The sequence below is a fragment of the Ursus arctos genome, unplaced genomic scaffold (genome assembly GCF_023065955.2).
Source record: "Ursus arctos isolate Adak ecotype North America unplaced genomic scaffold, UrsArc2.0 scaffold_17, whole genome shotgun sequence".
Classification (NCBI taxonomy): Eukaryota; Metazoa; Chordata; class Mammalia; order Carnivora; family Ursidae; genus Ursus; species Ursus arctos.
In genome coordinates this window covers 26,159,508-26,181,694 of record NW_026622841.1, presented here as the reverse complement: position 1 = coordinate 26,181,694, position 22,187 = coordinate 26,159,508, and the positions used below count along the sequence as shown (strand labels likewise).

General features: G+C 52.7%; 1 protein-coding gene across 3 annotated transcripts in view; it reads right to left on the bottom strand.

Moving 5' to 3' along the window:
• ST8SIA5 (ST8 alpha-N-acetyl-neuraminide alpha-2,8-sialyltransferase 5) overlaps positions 1–22,187 on the bottom strand; it is a 56,620-nt gene that overhangs the window by 7,405 nt on the left and 27,028 nt on the right. For 2 of the 3 annotated variants that reach the window (XM_026496249.4, XM_026496250.4), the window contains 5 exons: positions 17,432–17,524; positions 8,516–8,602; positions 4,954–5,098; positions 1,243–1,355; positions 346–438 (listed from right to left, as the gene is read on the bottom strand). In XM_026496249.4, coding sequence (XP_026352034.1) covers positions 346–438; positions 1,243–1,355; positions 4,954–5,098; positions 8,516–8,602; positions 17,432–17,524 — 531 coding nt within the window. Of the gene's footprint in view, positions 1–345; positions 439–1,242; positions 1,356–4,953; positions 5,099–8,515; positions 8,603–17,431; positions 17,525–17,738; positions 17,798–22,187 lie in introns of all 3 variants that reach the window. The other variant, XM_026496252.4, reaches the window with a different exon arrangement.

The window sequence follows — 22,187 nt, the reverse complement described above, 5'->3', positions numbered from 1 at the left end:
TCATGTAGGCCACATATGTAATTTTAAATGTTCTAATGATCACAATTTAAATAAGTAGAAAGACATGGGTGAAATTAATTTTTATCATATTCTATCAAATGCTCACAACGTTTTATTTAACTTGATATACCCCAAAGACTACTATTTCAACATGTAATCAATATAAACAACTGAGGAGCTGTGGCCCATCGTCTTTTTCATGGTAAGTCTCTGGAATGAGGTGTGTGTCTCACGCTACAGACAGCACGTGTCAATGTGGACGCCACACTCCCCGTGGCTGGTAGCCACCCGCGACACTCACAGCTGCTCTACCGGACAGCACGAGTCCGGAGCAGGCTCACTGACCTCTCTGTGATGATGCTGGGATTCACAGTGACCACATCCGTCTTCACGCCCACATCCATGGTGTACTTCTCCGAGATGGGGGGTAGGTTGCACCTGCGAAAGACACAGGCAGCCTGGCCGCGTGCACTCACTCACCCAGAGCGAGCTGGAGCGCGGGCGGCGTGAGGGGGTGGGGAAGGCAGGGTGGTGCTCCTACAGGCAGAGGGGTGCAGCGGCAGCCAGCGGGGTGGGATCTGGGTAGCCCGCGCACAGAGGGGCAAGTTTAACTCCTTCCCCCTCCCACCCTGAGTGGCACGGTGATTATGGATCCATGACCCGTGAGATCCCACTACAACCTCAACCCCAATCCCTTTGCTCTAAGCTTTTCTTTTCAACCCATCGTCTTGATCCAGGCTAAAGATTGTAAGTGAGGATCACCAAAGAGATGAGAGGGGGCTCTACCTAAGGAAGAAGAAATACAAGGACCAGTCTGCAGCTTAAAGCCAGGGCAAAGCCAACACTGGCGTCAGCCACAAGGCTGCCCGATTCCAAGCACTGCTTCTGGAAGAGCAGAACTCAACCAGGGAGGTGGCCGCCCAGATGGCCTCACCAGCGGATCTGCACAGCCCCTGTGAGTCTTCAGGGTCCTCGGACCTGCCATGCTCTTTAGGGACCTGCCATTCTGCAGACGTGGAGACTGGGGCCCTGACAGGTTCAGCCGCTGACCCCAAGGGACAGGGCTGGCAAAGGGAAGGAACAAGCCAGAGTGTAAAGGTGTGCAGGGGTGGGGAGCATGGACCGATCACCTGAAGGACAGCGTGAGGGCACGGGGCTGGGGCGCCGCCGGAGGGAGGGGCAGGGAGTGGGAGCACCAGGGGGGTAGAAGCCGCAGGTCCTGAGCCGCGGCGGCTCTTTTACCGGAAGACGAAGTCCGCACTGTTGATCTCCCTCCCACAGCGGCTGTTCTTCAGGATGCCTCCGTTGCCCACCACTGCACACTTCTTAAACTGAGACCGGTAGTAGGGCATGTCCTGGGGAGACGGGGGCACAGCTGTCAGAGGCAAGGCCCTCCCTGCCTTCTTCCGCTGCCCTCACCCCTGTACCCCTGGCCACCTCTACAAGCCAGCCTTGCAGGGACTGTGGGGGGGAAAAGTGGTTATTCCACTTTGCAGATGAGAAGAGAGGTCAGGAGACTTGTTCGCAGTCCCGCTGGCAATTACGAATGAGCTGGAAGAGAAGCCAGGTCTCCACAGACTTTTTCAGCAAGCCCTGGTTTCCAGAAAGAAGAGAGTACAGGTTATGGCCAGTCCTGCTTGCTTTTGCTTTTCTCAGTGTTTGGAAGCTCACCTTCTTTATGACTTCCAAGATGTATATTTTATTGGTTCATGCAGATGTGCTGGGGTATGACAGCAGCAGAGATGGGGACAGGGCCCTAAACCTGGCCTTCACCCCTTTCAGTTCAGGTCAGGGTACACAGGGAGGACACAGGCCTAGGACAAAAAGGTCATATGGACTGGGACAGATGCTGGGACTTGGCAGCAGCAGGGACAAGAGACTAAGGGCTGAGTAAGCAAGGACACCACAGGGGAGCAGTGAGAGCCTGGAACCCCTCAAATCTGTGCAAAGAAAGAGCTCTGAGTGCAGGAGAGCCCGGGTCTCACCCCCACTGACAGTGGCACTCACAGGAGCCCTGGGAATGACCATCTCACAGCACTTTGACCTTTTCGTGTCCTGACTGCTGGGGTTAGCTCAGTCTGGGCACTGCCTGCCCACAAAGTCTCCCTGGGCATGTCCTCCAGGGGACCACAGGCAAGTTGGCAGGAAAAAGCAAACGCTGGCTGGCCTGAGGATTAAGAGTCCTGGTTCTGCCACATCCCTGCTCTAGGTCATAATCCCCTCCTGGGCAACGGGAGGCGGACTGAGCCCAGCAGCCACATGCAGGGCACAGGCAGAAGCACAGACCTGGAGTCAAGGGCAGGGTGACCAACCACCCCAGCGTGCCCAGGACAGGGGAGCTTTGCCTAGGATGCAGGACTTTGCTTGGCTCAAACCAGAAGAGTCTGGGGCCAACCAGATTGGGTGCCCGAGGCAAAAGCCCCAAGGTGAGCCTTGGTTTTGCCCCATCATGAGATGAAGGAACCATGGACAAGTGCTCTGAGTTCTCAGCAACTCTGTTTTTCCGTCTGCAGAATTTGGATAGCACCATGTGAGTGTCACGCTTTTCAATGCGATGCCGCAGAGGACAGGTGCTCAGCTTGGCGCTTGCTGACATGTTGGGCCAGATCATTCCTCGTTGTGGGGCGCTGACCCATGCGCTGCAGAACGTTTAGCAGCATCCCTGGCCTCTCCCCACTCGAGGTCGAGGGTGTCTCCCAATCATGACAACCAAATGCCTCCAAACGTTGCCGAAGTTCCCATGGTGAAGAACCACGGGTATAAACAAGAAGCCTACCCAGTGCGGTGCTTGACCCACGGGTATATCTGCAAGGGGACCAGGTTGTTACTACTGTCATGGGGCCCCAGAGCTCCCCCGCCCAGGAGCCTGTGGGGCAGCCCCCCTCCTAGCACACATCGGCGGGCCAGCCCTGGATGGCAGTGGCCCTGGCGGCACCCTGGGCTTCTGGTGGGGCCCACTGCCGGGTGGGGCCATGGAAAATCGCGGCGCAGCGGACCCTCAGGAAGGAGGCTAAATCTGCAGGAGAGGCTGCATCTGTCCATGGGAAGCTGTCCCTCAAGGCCCATTTTCCCTGGAGAGACGGGCCCAAGGACCAGAAGGGGAAACAAGGGTATCTCAGAGCCGGTGGGGAAAACTGCACTGTTTGACTTCTATCAGGGAAAGGAAAAAACCGAAAGTTATCTTTGGAGAGATAGAGGCCTTTATGTTCTATGTCAGTGTTTCCCAAACTTCTGTGCATCAGAAACAACCTGGAGTACTTTCTGAAAATAGAAACTCCTGGGCTCTATCCCAGAACCACGGAATCAGAATCTCCAGGGCGGGGGTAGGAGACCGAGAAGCTGTATTTTATACAAACCCAAAGAAAGACTTACCCTGAGGCAATACTTCTATGTCACAGGCTCTAATTCGGGGGGCTGGGGGGGGGGCTCATTACGGCCTGCGGGTCACATCACACCTTCGGCCTGTTTCTGTATGCCCCACAAGCTAAGCGTGGATTTTATCTTTGTAAATGGTTGGGGGGAAAATCAAAAGAAGAAGATGCTGTGACGTGTAAAAATTAGGTGAAGTTCACGTTTCAGTGCCTAATAGGAACTAGAGTGTTGCTGGAGCCCGGCCACGCTCGTTTGCTTACAAAGGTCTGTGGCTGCTTTGTGCGGGTGCCAAAAAGGTGAATAGCTGTGACAGAGACCATATGGCCCTTAAGGCTTAAAATGTTTACTCTCTGGCCCTTTCCAAAGAACATTTGGCAACCGTGCTCGAACTCCCTGGGCCTCGGCAGTCCAAACCCATGGCCCTCCGTGGACCCATATGTCGTAACTGAGCTGTGTATGACCCACCTGCACGACCCACGTGAGATGCAAACCCACCTGCTGTCCCCAGCCTCCCGTCCCGGGCCTTGCAAGACCCTTGTAAAGGTGGCTTGTATCCATCACCCTCCAGCGTGGTGTCTGTATGACACGTCTCCCGCTCCAGCTCCTCCCCGCCGCCCCCAATGTTACCGGTGCCCTCTGTGCAAGTACCAGAACGCAGGGAGCCCTGGGCTTTGTTTCATGACCTCTCCCGTGGAAGCCGGGCAGCCTGGACCCTCGGATTTCCATCTGGGAAGACCTGAACACACCCCCATTGAGCAGGTCTATACCCTAGACCCACTATGTCCTGTTCTGGACCCAGCACTCTCCAGGAGGTGGTTACGCACACATCCAGTGAAATCTTCCTCCTCTTCAGATGAGAACCATCAGAATGAGCTGAAAATGCAGGTTCCAGGGCCCCTTCTCTGAGAGTCTGATGCCGCGATCAGGCCACAGGTGAGTGCATTGGCCCAGGCTTCAGTGACCTGAGCTGTTCACTCAGGGGAATCACTTACCCCGGGGTCCCCCCTGTGACCAGGGAGCCACTGTGCCAGCCCTAAAAAGCAGCCTGCGTCCAGACTCCTTTAATGTGGAAGGAGAACAATTAACATCTATCTTGTTTCAGTGAGATTTTCTGTAAGGAGCAGCCACGCCTGTTCCTAGCCCAGACTCCAGGGTTACGGACAGGGAGACTGAGGCCTTGGAAGACATCCTAACCATCCAAGGTCAGCCAACGTGAGGTCAATCTTTCTCACTTTGCTTTCTACTGGTTTGTGATTTCTTGGGCACACGACCTTTGCATGAATGTTTTTGCTCCTGCACCTGTCTCCAGTGGGGGACAAATGCTTAATCCCTCTCCCAGATGGCTTCAGGGTGTCCCCTGCGAGTAACACAGTAACCAAACTGTGACAAGCACTCTCACCAAAGTTACTCAGAGAGTAGCCAGTTGGCATCCACCGTGCTCAGCCTACTGCGGCAACCAGAGCCAGGACAGTGGGTGCGGAGGGCACAGCAGAGGGATGTCACACTCCCCGTGCAAGGCCACGTAGGGCCACGTGGGGTCACCCCTGGGCCCCGCCCAGACTGCCCTGCCCAAAGCAGCACCTTTGGAAACATTCGGAAGATCTCCTGGTTGATGTGATAGATGCCGCTGGTGTCCACCTCGTACTTGAGCTTCGTCCCCAGGGGTGTGTTCTTCTGGGTGGTGAAGAGGAAGGAGGGGGCATTGCAGCACCTGGACAGAGTGGACCTGCCAGGCAGGAGACAGAGAGGGAGAGACAGGTGACACGGGGCAGAGCCAAGCCTCTGGAAGAACAGAGGGGTCATGGAACTGAGGCCCCTCCAGATGATCAGGGAGCACCGTGCTCTCCCACCCGCCCCTTCCCACACCCCTTCCCACCCCCACACCTCTGCTCATGCTGTTCCCTTGCCTTCAACACGCCTCCCAATGCCTGGGCCATTCCTCCTCTCCTCACGCTGGCCTTGCTCCCCGTGAGCTCCCAGCTGCCCACCCCATGGACCTCACTGACCTCCGCAGACCTGGAGCACAGACTGGATACTATCCACTTCATTGCCTACCAACTCCCTCCCCGCCTGAACGGAAGCCCCTTGATGGCAGGGACCCTGCCTCTCCGGATCCTGCTCGGTGTGAGTCACGCGAGCGTCGACAGCCAGCTGCTGGCCAGTCCCGGGACGAGCCATGCCTCACGCGGGCGTTCATCAAGATCCACTAAGCATTCTACGACTCGCTGGAAACGCTATTTCTCCAGCCTTGATGGACATCTGGGGATACAGAGCTCGTCCTTGGGTTCCAGGCCCCGTCAGACTGTAAACAAGGCATTTACCCTGCCTCGTGGGGGCAAAAGCCCAAGACCAGACGGTCAACAGAAACGTGCAATTTCAGTCATTGAGGAAGTGCATTAGGAGGGGTGGTCAGAGAGTGGGCTGGTGGGCTGCTGCGGGACCCTTCCTGCGGAAGGAGGAGTCGCGCTGACTTCCAGAATAGGTTCTCAGGAGTTAACTGTTTCTACAAAAAATAAATAAAAACACCCATCCCCGTGGCTTTCACTTGTAAAAACACTCAAACACAAGCTTCTGCAAGCAGGCTTTACAAAAATAAAAAATAAAAATAATAAACCCCTCTAGGCAGAAGGCGGCTGCTGAGGCAGACCCGGGAGCGGACCCGGGAGCCGTCCCTCCGCCTCAGCTGGTGCTCCGCCTGGTCCCTCACTCTCCGAGGCCTGGCGAGGGGTCAGGCCCCGGGCACCACCCTCCCCTGCCCTCAGGGCCCAAAGCCGTCCACCCTGGCTGCCAGGGGCTGCACCTAACAAAGCAGGCCATCTGCTGCTCTCACATGGGGGCTTTGAGCCCACAAGGCTCCGTTTCCTCCAGAAGCAGCAGTGGGGTGCCGAGTCCACGCCGGCCTCCTCCCCCCAACACTGGCTCCAGGCACGGTCCCATGAAGCACCCAGGTGGCCCCAGGAGGCATGGGACACCATCTCCACGGAGGCAGGATGATGACCACCACCAACATTGGCGGAGGAGCTTTCTGGAAAGTCCCCCTCCCAGGTCTGGGATGGAAACTTGGGGTTGCCACCCTGGTGTCAAGAGGCCTGGGTTCTAGTTTGTGCTCGGCTCCCACCAGCGGTGGGCCCCTGGGCAGGCGTTTTCCCCAGGCTAGACCTCGGCTTTCTTGTCTACAGAATGCAGCCTTGGCTCTTCCACCTCTGACCCTCTGTAATTCCGTGACAGTAGGGTGCCAAAGCTAGGAAGGTTATAAAGTTGTTTTTTAAGACTTTTTCTCTTGCAGGGATTTCACTGGGGAGCTCAGCTGGCTTCTGGTCAGAGAGAGAGGTCTTTCCTGCGGAGTGTTGTTGTTCAGAATATGACTAAGGCCTCCCAGAGTGGGGGCCAGGCCGAGGCCATGGATCAGCACTGGCCCATTTAGCTTTGCTGGTCCAGAAACTCAATCTTGTCAGCCTGCTGGAGAGCACTCCATGGAGGGAGACTGACTCCCATTAACCAAGCTCATGAGTGACTGATATATAAACCAGAATGCCAATGTGTCTATTTGTAGGCAGTAGGGTGGGGGAAGGCCTCAGTTACAGGACCCCTCTCTTACAACTGGAAAGCTCATGTCCGTCTCCTAGCACACTGCTTCCACCCCGTCCATTTCATAGTGCCAGGCTCTTACAAGCCTGAGTTAAGAATCTCATCACCGTTCAATGAGCAAAGGGAAGCAACCCACTGGCCTTGAAGGTTTTCCCATTTAGAGCCTAGCAGGACCTGATGTCATCTCTCTTTTCCACACCTGAAACTACTCGCCTACCCCCACCCCCAGAACGGTCTCCCGGGATAGTGCCAGCTGATCCCTGCTGAAGGTCCCCACACTCATCCTTGTTTTTGTCCGGCCGCATCATCTTCCCATTGCTTCATTGTTTCCTTAGCTATGTGAATCCCACCAAGGAGACTTCTGTGCCGCTCTCAGCTCTCAGCTCGGACAACACCCTTTTGCATCTCACTGCCCTCGTCTAGGCTGGGTGTTCACGAGCCACATGGCCAGGACGCTCAGGTCTCGCCCACCCCTGGGGGTGTCCACCCATGTGGTGCCCACGGTAACACCTCTTGCTAAGCGGCGGATTTGGGGTGGCACCTGCCGCACGGATCCTGGACCTGTTCCCACCTCCCGGCACCGGGCTCAAGTTCATGTTCGACCTTTATGATGGGGGGTAGGGTCTCCGCAGACTCCTGTGGGGCCTTAGCTGGGAATCCGCAGTCTCACAGAGGCCTCTGGTCGTGGCTGCTAGCGCCTGCTCTTCAGGGGTTATCACGTTAAACATCCACATTTCTGAAAATGCGCTGCTTAAAACCACGACTCGGTCTCTGGACAGGGCCCGGGACAAATGACTTAGAAGGAAAAGACAAAATGCTTAGTGTCACTTGCTTTTCGCAGCCTCCCGGGTAGGATGGCTGCATGCTGACGGCGCCTCGGTCCCTGCAAACTACACCCTTACTTGCCCGCATCCGGTTCATGCACATTCCTAGGATCCCACCAACTCCACTCGGTGAGCTCTCTCTGCGCTAAAACAATACTGTGAGCTCGAGGAAGTTCGGCGATGGAGAGAACCCTACAGTTCACATCACTCAAAAGGAACTTCTGACATCTGCCAGCTGCTTAGTTCTCGCCGACAGGAGAACCTTAAGTTACGGCTCTTGCCTCTCTGGGCACTTAGAATCTATCGCTTTGGGTTAGAAAGCAGTTAGAAATGAGTCTGCAGCTGGCCTCACGCATCTGGTGCAGGCTGCCCCACGACGGGGTGGTGACAAGGTGTAGCCAGAGGAGATGCTCAGTGCGCCTTTGCGCTCAAGCCTGCTGGAGACCTGGAGCCCAGCACGGCACTGGGACGGGGCTGTCATGGAGACAATGCCCCCGGCCTGCAGGGCTGCCGTGAGGACGGAGGGCCAGAATGTGGGGGACAGCAGCCAGCAAGGTGCCCGCCTCAGCCTGTGCACTGAGTGAGAACCTCCCCATGGCCCAGATCCCAAAGCCCAGCCAGGGGCCAGCTCTGGGGAAGATGAGCCCGGGGCTGGGCCCTGCGGGACGGGGCAGCAGGAAGGAGAACGGCACCAACGGAAGGGCTGGGAAGGGCAGACAAATCACAGATACTTGAACTGGTTGGCTTCCGAGATATTCATCGCCCATCTGCACATCTGCAGGCTCTTCCACCTGTCGAAAAGCTCCGACTGCTTCACCCTGTGGGAGTGAAGGACAGAGAGCACGTGAACACACCAGGCTGGACAGAGTGTTGGCATTCCCAAACCTCCCTTCCTGCTCCCCGGATGCCGGTTCCTGGTGTGGTCCTTTACACGAGCTGTTTTCTTATTCTGGCCATTCTGGATGCTCCAGCATCCGGGGCCTTGCTCACGCCTGGAGACAGCCAACCGCTCTCCTGCAAGCATGCCCTCCACCTGCCGACCAACCAGCCCCGAGCCTGCACGCTCATCAACTTTGTCCACTGAGCCTCCAGCCTTAAGGGAACTCAGGAACACTCCGAATTAGAGGCCAAATCCCCTGTCTGTCTGCCCACGTGCATATCTTGGCAAGAATCGGAAGCTTTCACTGGCTTCCCAAAGAGGTCTTTGATTCCAAAAACAGGGCAAATACTCACTTACCTGTAAGTGAGGTTCATCCTGCAGAGTTGGGTCCCCTGTGTTTATTTGGAAGGGAAACAGCTTGCTCCCAAACGGGGAAGCCTCCCCCCCACAAAGGAACACATACATGACTGGTGGGGGGAGGGGTGACTGCAGAAGTGTGTGGGTTTTGGAGTCAGAAGAGAAGCTGGGCCCCAGACTGAGTTCCGACACCTCCTAACTATGGGACCTCAGACAGGTTTTTTTGGCCTCTTGGAGCTTCATCTATATAATGGGCATAATAATAGATTATCACTCACAGTCCCAGATTTGTTAAGATTATTAAATAAAGTGATACAATAAAGGGCTAGGCATGGGAAGTGCGCATGGAAATTTCCTGAGAGAGGTAAGTTATTTTTATGATTAAACTGCACTGTCTTGATGATGTTTGCTCACAATCCCCTGGACTTTTTCCTTTTGTAAAACCTGTAACCTGTCCCTACTCACTCCTGATCTTTCCCACAAAATAGTAAATACTGTGGGGGCAGGGGGTCATGCCTGAGTTCACCCCCATAAATCCAGGGCTAAGGCACACGGCTGATGTGTGGGAAATAGGTGCTGAGCATATCAATAAATTAGTGAATGAACCCATAAGTCTGAGTTCAAATAGAGTCTATAATTATTGATTGAACTCCTCTATGTGGCAGGAGCTAGGAATAGAGCAGAGAACAAAACAGCTCACTGCTCCCACGGAGCTTAAATACTAATAAGGAGGCAAAACAGAAAACAGGTATGTATGCATATGACAGCAAAAGCAAAAACAGACAAGCGGGACCACGTCAAACTAAAAAGCTTCTGTATGGCAAAGGACCACAATAGAGAGAAAAGTCAACATACAGAACGGGAGAAAGTATTTGCAGACATAGATCCGATATGGGGTTAATATCCAAAATAGATAAGGAACTCCTCCCACTCAACAGCAGAAGACCAAATAACCGGATTTTAAAATAGGCAGAAGACCCGAACAGACGTTTCTCCAAAGAAGACATCCAGACGGACAACAGGTACATGAAAAGGGGCTCAACATCACTCATCATCAGGGAAAGGCAAATCGAAACCACAACGAGATGTCACCTCCCACCTGTTAGGATGGCTAATGGCAAGGAAACAAGAGATCACAAGCGTTGGCGGGGACGTGGAGAAAAGGGAAGCCTGGCTCAGTGCTGGTGGGATTGCACACTGGGGCAGCCAGCATGGAAAACAGTATGGAGGTTCCTCCAAAAATTAAAAATAGAACCACCCTGTGATCCAGCAATTCCACTTCGGGGCATATATCCGAAGGACTTGCCATCAGGATGGGAAAGAACTAGGTGCACTCACTCCCGTGTTCACTGCGGCATTATTCAGTACTAAGCAGGGTATGGAAACAAGCTAAACGTCCCCTGATGAGTGAATGGGTGAAGGAAATGTGCTACGGACATACGTGGAATACTATTCAGCCTTTAACTAGAAGGAAGTCTGTCATAGGTGACAAGCTGGGTGAATCCGGAGGACGTCGTGCTGCGTGAAATAAGGCAGTCACGGAAGGACGTACATGCCATGATTCCACCCATGAGGCATCTAAACCGTCAATCCAGAGGAACGGAGAGTAGCATGGTGGTTGCTCGAGGCTCTGGGAAGGAGAAAGGGTGAGCTGCTTGCTGCTGACGGTCTAAAGTGTCAGGTATGTGAGACGAACAGGTGCTAGAGATCTGCTTACAACATAGCGCGACATTTAATGATACTGAGTTATAGGCTTAAGAATGGGTTCCGAGGGCAGATCTCAGGTCAGGTGTTCTTAGCCCAACTAAGAGAAAGAAAACAGATAACAATGCCACGTCAGGGAGAGGTGAGTGCTATGAAGTAAAATGAAGGAACGTAAAGGAAGCAAACAGTGACTGTTTCAGAAGGGTTGGTCAGGGAAGACGTCCCTGATGAGAACTTTGCACAAAGAACTGAAATGGTTGGGAGTGAGCCGTGCAAACATCTGGGGAAGGAGTATGCCCGGCAAAGAGGAAAGTGAGTATAAAGGCAGTGGGGCGGGAACTTAGTTGGCACCTTTAAGGAGCTGGAAGGAACCCCCTCCCCTTCCATCCTGATGCCTTCCTCTCGCTTCCCAAAACGGTGGCCCTCACCTCTCAGACTAATGCAACATCACAGGAGAGGCATTACACAGCAACCCCTGCCTCACCCACTGCTTCCCTTCCCTGCTCTCTGCAATCCAGAGGTCCCCAAAGCAGCACCCACATGGCGAGTGCCTCGGACGCCTCCTGGAAACACAGTCCTCGCAGGACTGCAGGCCAGGGTCCCAAGTCCAACTGTTACCAGCACCTGGGTCCCATTCTCTGTGCCTCCAAAACCTCACACTGGACCAAGGCTGGGACCCTGAACACACAACCTTGAGTCCTGGCTCCATCCCCAACTTACAGTGTGACCTTGGACAAGTCATTGAATCTCTGAGATTTGGGTGCTTTATCTGTACAATGGATATCATAACCTCTGCCCCGCTCATCTCCAGGGTTATCAGAAAGATCAAATGAGACAATATGCATACAACCATTTTATAAATTGCTTTACAAATGTAGAGATCACCTTTACTTTAAAGATGAGGGGTTGATTTCAGGCTCTTATCTTCTTTCTCCCCAGACACCCCTAACATTCCAGAAGAGGAAAAAAAAAGGTATAGACCTACCAGTTGAATAGAATGATGGGGTTGGGGGAGTTCAGTGGAAGAGAGATTTCGACAAGTGTGTGGAAGAAGTAGCGGGGACATAAGGAAGGGTGGCACAGCCCAGAGACAGGGTCCAACCTCACAGGACATTTTTAAAGAGGGTGGAGGGTGGGGATGGGGCATTGTGCTGAAAATGAGCATCCGTTGTAAGTCTGTATCCAGAACCATCAAACCCACCCCCACAGCAGCCAAATAGTCTGTGTCCAGCAGAGGGAGGGGAGGGATTGTCAGTTTCTACCAAAAAAGCAAAAACAAAAACAAATTATCATCCCCAGGGAAAAGATTTCTTCCGATATTCTAGCAGCAAAAGGAGTAGCATCTCCAACAATGACTCTTGAGGAAAGCCTGCTCTCCTACAGAGTTCCTATCTGCTTTTTATTGTTCTAAATTTAAACATGAATAGATAGCCAAGGATCACCTTGTCAACCAGAAGGAAACAGACGAACCGTCAGTTAAAATATCCAAAGAGAAAAATGCTGGAGGAACAAAATACAACTTTAAAATATTCTACTTAGTGTCTCCAGAGATAGTCTAGAAGACATGACACCCTTAAAGGTAGGAATAGATTGCTCTGAGGACAGAGAAAGAGCTCTGGGGTGGGGAAGAATTTGCTGAAAGAGCTGGAAAATGAAGTCAAGGACTTTTTTCAGAAAGCAAAGCAATGGGCAGAGACAGAAAAGATGACATCAAACAGAGAGCATTACACGAGCATTCCAGAAGGTCCGGTGTACAACTCTTAGAAGGACTAGAAAGAGGAAGTAGAGAAGAATGGAGAGAAGGAAATATTTTTAAAAATCCAAAAGAACGTTCAAGACTTTGGACATAAGCCCCGGATGAAGAGGTCCAACAGGTGTCTGTCCTGAAGCACCTCGTCCAGACATTTCAGAACCACAGGATCCGGAAACACTCCAGGGAGAAGAAAACAGGTCACCTCTAGTGTCATGCTCCCATAGCCCTGGACTAGAAGGCGATGAGGAAAGTCCTCAACATTCTGGGAGGAAGTGATTTCCTCCTAAAATTCCAACCGCACCAAACCAAAAATCGAGGGAAGAATTAAGTCATTTAGACACAGAACTCAAAACCTGACCTCCTAACATCATTTTTGGGGAAATGACTGGAAGATGGGTAGAAGCAAAATGAAGGAGTAAACAAGAAGCAGCTATGCGTTCTCCGCAAAAGTGAATCCAACCTACGGAGGGAAGGGAAGTTCCCAGGACAAAAGCGTGTGACCCACTAGAGAGCAGCCTGTCCACCCACGGTGGAGCACGAGGATAAAGAGAAACTCTGAGGGGAAGGCCTGGTTGATGGAGACGCAGGCAGAAACCCCAAATAGGGCATAATAGAGACAAAGAGTTCAAGAGGGAAAAGATGAGTAGAAGCTCCAGGAAAAAAAGGAGGGGGAGGATATATAAGACAGGAAGTAGAATCACTATTTTCTGGTCTTTAAATTTTAGAGTCAACCTATAGAGGAAACCTCAAAAAAAGCTCGTTATGGGTATCAACAGAATGTAAATGTTATCAGTCTTGACCTTTTAAAGGTAAACATACGGATGATGGGAACCAAAACATAGGGATGATTTTAATAGCCCCATCTTACAAAGTACAGGCTCAGGAAATACTGCCAGTATTTGGTAGAACCAGAAACAAGTTACTCAGGCAATCCATAGACAGAAGAACTAAAAACAGCAATATCTCCCAACCCAGAAGAGTGCGGAGGGGGTGGGGGTGGTGTAAGGGGGCTGAATCCTCACCCACCGAGGCAGGACGTCCGTGCAGGCCACGGTAAGTCGAGAAACAACGGCAGGTGCATGTTACTGAGAGGTGTGGAGGTAATGACCAGAAGAAACAGCCAGAGCCAAAAGGAGCAGGGCTGGGGGGCGAAGGCGTGCGGCAGGGACTGTGCTTATTATTGGCAGCTTCTCTACCCTACTTGATTTTTCCTGCCGTGTGCAAGAGATGGTGACAATAAGGAGGTGATCATGACCGTCTTGGTTCTTCTTTCTCCCCCTTTCCTCCGCTGGCCTCCTCTCTTCCCACCCAGCTCTTGTGTACGTGCCCCACCCATTCATTCGTGTGAAGGCCACGTCCTGAGACCGTGCAGGGTCACGCTCGAGGGCTCAGAGATGCCTGGGCACGAAGGGGCCTGCCGGACCGGCCAGCCCTGGCTCCCAGCCTCTGCGCCTGGGTGCAGCGCAGGCCTCCCCGCCCCGTAAGATAGGGAGGGGGCGGCAGGAGAGGCCCCAGGGTGACATCCCAGGCACCACCCCACCCGGCAGTAAATGGCTCAAAAACCAAGAGACTCTAGAATGACTACCTTCAAACAAATAATGTGTACAAGTGTCAGTGAAGATGTGTTTCACAATAAATCCCCATCGAGTAACTGCTCCCGCGTCTGCCGTCGTCAGGGACCGAGGTCGCCTCCGTGTGGGAATGTTCCGGCTGACTGGTTTCTCCCAGTGTTTGGAGCGATTTTGGATCAGAATCATTCCCAGATGAATCATACCCCTCTCTGTCTCCTCAGAATGCCAGCTGACATTCTTATGCCTTGAGGGCCCCACAGCCCAGCGGCGCATCCCGCTCCATGCACAGATGGCAACTTAACCCTTCCCGGATGACTCAGAGTCTCCCCTGGGAGCAGCGCTCATGGCCCCCCGGCCAGAGCACAGTGAAGCCCGCGGGTGCCCAGGTGATGTGAGGACCATCTGAGTGCGAGGTTGGCCTCCGGGCTCTCTGATGTCAGCCCTGGAGTTCCCACCAGCCTCAGCTTGCAGACCCAGGAAAGGAGACATCAGCCTCACACCCATGCTCTGCAAACAGCATCCGCCTTTCCTCTCCTCTCAGAGCCCCGGGGCCACCAGGGCCCAGATTCCCAGGGTCTGGGGACCACCGCAGGTGAAGGAACAGGGTGGTGCAAGGCCCAGGGGTCACCCGCTGGGATGGCTGCTCAGCTCGGGAGACCAGAGGGGGTGCCCCAAAGCAGAGATGAGAGCTCAAGACTAACACGCAGGGCACCAAACCTGCGTCCCTGACCAGGGTCAAAGGTGGGCACCGATCACGGGAAAGCTGAGGTTCCTCACCCCACCCCACACCGTCATGATGCAGGGCCCGGTGGAAGCTGGGATAGGGACTCTTACGGGCTGAATCGCCTCTCCCTCAAAACTCCCATGTTGCAGTCCTAACCCCTGAGATCTCACAATGCGACTCTTTGGAGACAAGGTCTTTAAGGAGGTGGTTAAGTTGAAATGAGGCCATTAGGGTGGGCCCGCATCCAGTATGACTGCTGTCCTTATTAGAAAAGGAAATGAGGACACAGACAGGTACAGAAGGAAGCCCATGTGAAGACAGAGGGAGGACGCGGCCATCTGCAAGCCAAGCAGAGAGGCCTCAGCAGCCACCCCTGCCAGCACCTCGTTTTCAGACTTCTGCCGCCGGAGCTGTGGGATCTAACGTCCTCTAAGGGCCTGAGGTCTTTGAATTCCGGGAAAAGACAAAAGATCTCTGCTCAGGAGCTGATGAATTTGGCTTGTGCCTGAGGTCTGGATGGCCACGTTTCCCACTAAATCCCCGCTCCTCATGGATTACATCACACACACGCCACCGGCCACCTGCTTAAAGCCTTCCCATGGGTTCCCGCGGCCTTCAGATAGCACAAGACTCTGAATCCTGGTCCGCACGCAAGGCCTCGCCAGGTCGGGCCCGGTCTGCCCCTCCAGCAACATGGCTCCCGTGTCCCCGCCTCACACTGGCATGCAAGCTGCCCTGACCCTTCAGAGCCGGGACACAGTGGGCTTCCTCTTGGCACAGGGCCTTTGCACAGACTGTTCCCTCAGTCTGGTACCTTCCTGGCCTACTTACTTCCTATCGTCCTTCCAACAAGAGCGCCAGCATCCCTTCCTCAGAGACGCTTTGTCTGACAACCCCCTCTCTGCCCCAGCCCAAGTCCAGTTCCCCGCCATCCCCTTGTCTCCCTAGGGTAATTGGGTATTAATGTCTGCTTCCCTGCTGGGCTGTGAGCTCCATGAGGGCAGGACCATGGTGTGTGCTCGGTCTAGGGTTGCGGGGGGTTGACGGGAGGGTGAGCTGCCTCACACGTTCACCTCTGGAGAGGGTCCAGAGACCTTTGGTTAGTACAGGGACCATAGCGCCCCTAATCCCAGCTGGACGCATCCTGGGAGCTTTCCTACAGCTACTCGATTTATGGATTCTGAATGACGGCCCCAGGAAGCTGCTGCTGTGGCTGGCGGTGGTTCCAGAAGGGGAAGAAAAGGGAGACAGGCACGTGAACGTTTACTGAGCACCTATTACGTGTGCTACTATGGACGTGGACTGCGGGCCTAGCTGCTCTCACATACGTTACTTCTAGTCTCTGTGGTAACCGTTAAAGGCTAGGTAATAGTGCCCTAATTTTTATAGGTAAGGATAGGCTCAGAGAGGTTAAGTAATTTGTATAAAGATGCAGAGCTGGTAAGATCCCAGGTCTGCCAGCCCCCCAGGCCCATGCTCCGTCTATGACCCACACGACATGGGAATCGTCAAACGGCGAAAGGCAGAGTGGCTCCTGCCTGTGGGCCACGGACCGTGATCCCAGGGATCGTGTCAGGGACCCATGAGTCCCCAAGAGCCCCCACACGACCTAAATCTGAATAAACTATAGCCCTTCCACATCCAGATGGAACTGTTTTCAAATACATATGAATTTTCCTTGAAACCAAATATCATGATGAGCATGACATTCCTTTCGGGGGGCTGATGAGTTCGTGGTGGTCCCGTGTGGGAGAGAAGGGTGGCGTAAGCTCACACTCACTGAAATGTGCAGCGTGTGATGGGCTTTTCCTCCCAGAGCTTGTAAAAGAGCCATGGGTGTCGTGATGTTGAGTGACGAGCAGAAAGTACAACTCTTTCATGATTTGTGGGAAAATACACAATAAAGCATATCCGCGCCCGGGTGCCGGTTTATGCAGACTCTCGGGCGACATGCACAGGACGCCTGGCTTGCCTCGGAGGAGAACCGAGGGGCTGTGAGGGGGGAATTTCCACTACACACCTTTTTTTTTTTTTTTTTTTTTTAAAGATTTTATTTATTTATGTGACAGAGAGACAGCCAGCGAGAGAGGGAACACAGCAGGGGGAGTGGGAGAGGAAGAAGCAGGCTCATAGCGGAAGAGCCTGATGTGGGACTCGATCCCGGATCGCCAGGATCACGCCCTGAGCCGAAGGCAGACGCTTTAACGACTGCGCTACCCAGGCGCCCCTCCACTATACATCTTTTTGTACCATTTGAATGCTGTATCATTTAAATAATAAAAAAACGTTTAATTTAATGACTATAAAATTTTGAAAAGGCAACAGCACGAGGGCACCGCGGAACCCTCGACTCAGAGTCCTGAATTTCAGGTAAGATGCTCCTGTGGTCTCTTTGGCTTCTGTACAGGAGGCGGCCAGGGACGATATCACGGAGACTGGAAATTGAGACAGGGACTGAATCCCCCGAGTGACCAGAGGTGACCTTGCAAATTTCGCCTTTTTTCATGAAATGCACAATTATCCCTGCTCTCCAAATGCCAGAGGCTGGGAGGAAGAGGATCTCATTCTCAATCTGTGGTGTCCCTGCCCCGCCCTGCCCCCCAGGTCCTGCCCCAACCACATGCACCGTCCCCCACCAGCCACCCCGGCCACACTCACATGGACAGCACCTTCACTTCCAAGATTTCGTGCCTCAGCTCCAGGCATCTTGTGGAGTTATATTCAAATGGGCCCTCGTAAAATTCAAAGTACCTGGGAACCAACAGGGACAGCAGTTACTATGCAAAGAAGCCAGTCAGCCTTTTGGGGGACCTGTGGGGCTCTTGGTGGGAGTGGGTCTCTCCTGGTCAAATAGAGCAGCCCAGCCCCACCCCAGCAGATGACCTGTGGGGTTCTCTGGCGTGATCCCTGGGTGGTTGATTACTCACAGCGCCCCACTACCCCAGGAGTGTAAGCTTTTACAAACCATGAGCTCATCTCAGCAAATCATGACATTCAGAAGCAGGTTTGGTTCCAAATTAATGGCTGCAAAAGAGAAGGGAAGGGGGAGGATGCCCTAGGCACGGGTCTCATTCTTGAGCTTCCGGTGATCAGTCCCTGATGGAGGCAGCACTGGGAGCTGGGGCGGTGAGATCCAGACTTTTGACCAGTCTTGCCCTTCCCTGCTCCTTTCTCCTCCCCTTGGGACACAAGCACAGGTAAGATCTGCGGCTTTTTCTATGCATCGGTAGCTCACTTGACCCTCACGCTCACGTTGTGACGAGGTGAGGCTGACATTTTTTTCTCCCCATTTGGCAGCTGAGAGAGCTGAGGCTAAGGAGATGGAGCTCCAGTCCCACGAGTAGTAGGACAGGACCAGGGTGGGGCTGGGTCCCAGCGCAGGGGAGCCCAAGCCCTTTCCAATGCCGGCTGGCTCCAGGCATGCCAGAGCCCTGTCACGGTCCCTTCTGCAGCTCCACGCAGAATCCAGTTCCAGCCAGTGCTTGCTGAGCCCTTGCCTCGGGCTGAGCACTTGATGTGGATGCACCCACTTTTCATCTTTAAAACTAGCCTATGAGGGGAGTGACCAGCATAAACCTCTGGAATGAGCTCTGGAGTTCACTCGCTCGCCCAGAGCCACACAGATGGTAGGTGGCAAAGCTGGGACATGAGCCTGCACGTTGACTGGAGGCTGCTCTTGTCACTCACCTATAACGACTGCTGGTGTCCCCCGAAAAGGGCCCTGTGGCCCCCCACAGCTACTGGGTGAGGAGAATTTTAAAGCCACCCCTTCTCACACCTGAAGTTCCCACCAGCCCAGAAAAGGAAGAGCACCAGCCTGAGGGCGGGTGGGTGGAGGGTTCCCGCAGACACAAAGCACAGTTCACTGCGGAGCTCAGCCATGGAGGCAGGATGGGGCCTGTCTTGTGGCCTCTCTCTCTGAAGGTTGCTCAGAAAAGGCTGGGGGAGGGGGTCAGATCCCAGAACAGCTCGACACCAGAGAATCCAGAAGCCCAGAGGGTCGAGCCACTCTAAACGTGGGGCCAGTGGCCCGGTGACAGGTAGCACTGGAGAATCAGAACTGGGAGTAGTTCCCCAGAGCTGCTCCTGGGCCCTGTGGGCCGTGACGGAGGATTAAGGTCATTCCTCGAGCATTTCCCAGAGACCTTCCTGACATGTGGAGGCAGTTGCTTCCCAGGTGTTCTCACACGCCTCATTTCTGTGTCACGGACGTGCTGCTTTACACGCAGAAAGGCATTTTACCCAATAAAGTGGCTTCTTCTTAAAATACCTGTATTTTGGGTATCATATTTAATACTTTAAAATATATATTTAAAAATATTTGTTCTTAATTTTCATATAATTTAATGGTTAAGCGTTAAAGTTATATTTTTAAGTAGTTTTAAGTAATATTTTAAATATTAAAACATTTTATACAACAAATTGGCTCCTGTTGACAAAATGAAATTGACTCTTTGTTCTCATGTCATGAAAGAACTGAGGCGGAGTTCTTAAGAACTAGGCACTGCAGATTCCCAAAAGATCACACTCACCTTTTTCTGTTTCCCTGTGTTTCAGAACTCCTTTGTCTGTCTTTCTCATCTGGAAAACCCAAATGGATCCTTCGATACCCAGCTCAAATGCTCCTACTTCTATAAAGCCTTCTCTGACCCTTACTCCTGGGGTCCCTCTTAGTCTCTTAATTAGAGCAAATAACATTGTATTATAACAGTCTGTTTATGTATCTGTTTCCCCTTCCATACTGTGTTGTGAATATCTCAAACACAGGGCTCTGTCTTTGCTACCTCTGTACCTTCTGTACGCCAGATGCCAGAAAGCTAAAAATTACATTTTCCAAACTCCCTTGCAGCTATGGGTATGGATGCTGTGTAGGTTCCACCAGTCAGAAGCATTTGCATGAGACTGATTCAGAGCTGTGTTACACGTAGGGAATGACGAGGCTCCAGGCACTGTTTTGCTGGTGCAGAATGTGCCAGAAGAGGCATGGCTCTTGGAAACTGCAGTGGTAGCAGCACCCTCATTATTATATTATATTTATATATAAATATATTATATTTATTATTATTATATATTATTTGTTATTATATTTTCTTATATATTATATATTGTATATAAACTGTAGTGGTAGCAGCACCCTCTTAATTATATTTATATATAAATATATTTATTATTATTATATATTATACATTATATTCTTTCCCCTAAATAAATCCCTTTTTGCTTTCACTAGCTCAATGGATTCCGTTACTTACAATTAAGAGCATGGGGTCAGCATGAGGCCACCAGAAAAGTCCATGACCTTGGCTGTAACTCACATCATTTTCCAGTCATACAACGGTAAGTGAGGTCTGGTGTCTTATCACAAAGATCATCGTTTGCAGCCACAGCCATTGGCACTAAGTCCTTCGGAATCCACTGGGTCATCTGAAGCCATGATCTCAGGCTGCTACTGAGAAAAGCTCCAGAGTCAAATGGTGCAGGAGTTATTTAAAGAGACTTCCCCCAGGGGTCTCGGGGGGCTGGGAGTCTTGCAGACACATCTTTTGTTATGCCTCTAAACCAGCTGTGTGACTTTGGTCAATCACTTGCCTCTCTGGGCCTCTTCTTTCTCCTCTTTAAAACAATCTGTTTGAACTAAAGGATACCCAAGCACTAGGACACGATCCCTCAGTGTCCCCACCCGTGAACCGAGCCAGAATGTGACTGTGGATTGATGATCTACGAAGACGAGGAAGAAACTCGTCAAGACCAGGCAGCACCTCCCTGTCACCAGCCAGCCCCTCCACGGCCTCTGGAAGGCCATCCCCACCTTACCTCTGCCAGGCTCCACTCGGTCTCCCTCTCTCCTGAATCCCCAACCTCGCCCGTACAGGGAACTGGCCAGTACAGTGATTCCAAATGGTCTCGTGCCATGTGTTTGGCGGCTATAGGTGGCCAGGCTTTCAGAACGGGGTCACGTTCCTTCCCTGCCCCCCATAAGCCACCCTAGGCCATCACTTTTGTGAGCCTTAGTTTCCTCATCTGTAAAATCCACACACACAAAAAAGCGCAGAACACGTGTGACAGGGTTGAGAGAAGATACTGATGAGAAATTCAGGCAAAGTCCCAGGACAGTACCCAGCACCCAGTAAGTGCCCAAGAAATGTCCGGTCCTTTCTTTCTCCTTTCTCCTGCCATTAAAAGGCAAGAGTTGCCGAGAGTCAGCAACTTGCGTATGGCCCCTCGGCTGGTTGTGGCAGCAGAGAGCTGTCAGGCACAAGTAACCTCAGGAAGTTTCTCTGCCATCTGGACTGGCTGGCATTCTCCTTCGGCTGCTACCAGCAAACCCCTCCCCCACCACCCTGCAGATAGAGCCCATGCTGTGTTCTGCTGAACGCGGAAATGTCCCCGATCGCCCGTCTCCGCTGCAGACTGCATGGATAAACCGTGTGTTTCTGAGGCTTTAACATCTGGGCCTTGCTGACCCTGGGGAAACTGCCCCTCCCAGGGCTAGCCAGTTCCTTGAGACAGTAAGCACCTGTCAGCACACCTTTCGAATGCAAACAAACCAATCCAGAGCTCGAAACCCCCATCCCACCACTTCGCATTGGGGCCCCCTTCCCCCTGCCCTAATTATCCCAGGGCCAGGCGCCAGACAGCTAGGGGCAGCGCCTTATGCCCCAGAATGACTGAAATTATTCAGACTGACTCCCACGCCTGTGTAGGGGTCTCACTTGTTTCTTCCATAGAAACCACAGTAGAGGGTCTTGCCCACCCCTCCACCCCACCCCCGTGCTCCCCTATGTACGGTGTGGCATGCCTCCTGCCTTTGGGCATCTGTGAGTATAAAACTCTCTTCCTTCCTGGCAGTGACGTCCACGTCTGGGTGTCTCACAGCACACGAGCATAACAAAGCCCCGCCACCCTGAAAACACTCCATGTCGTACCTCAGCCAAGCCATCAAAACCATGCCCTGCCTGGGGCTAAAGCCTGGGCTTCCCATCTGAAAATGGAGCTAAGAGCTCTTGCGGACGTTTCCATCCTACGCGGGCTTTGCTTGGCTGCACTGCTCTGTCCCAGTCTCTAAAGATAACTAACTTGAGGAAATCAGTTCGTAACAAGCGCTGCCAAGCGTCCCCCTGCATTCTGCTTCTGACGGGACCCCCGAGGACGGCATTCTGGGAAAAGCCGTGGTAACCTTATTTGGCCTGGACACAGACTTTAGTGCAGGTGTCAAAAATGAGGCTTCCAGTTTCTTTGTGGAATGACATGGGAAGATGCTCGCATGACAATGCTGAGTGGAAAATGCAAGCTGCAAAACTGTGATCTCCCAGAAGAATGCGACATACATATGTGAATGCATGGGGCAAAGCGAAGAGCTGTAACAAGGCACTAACAGTGGGCTGCTTTGAGTAATGGGACAATGAACGATTTT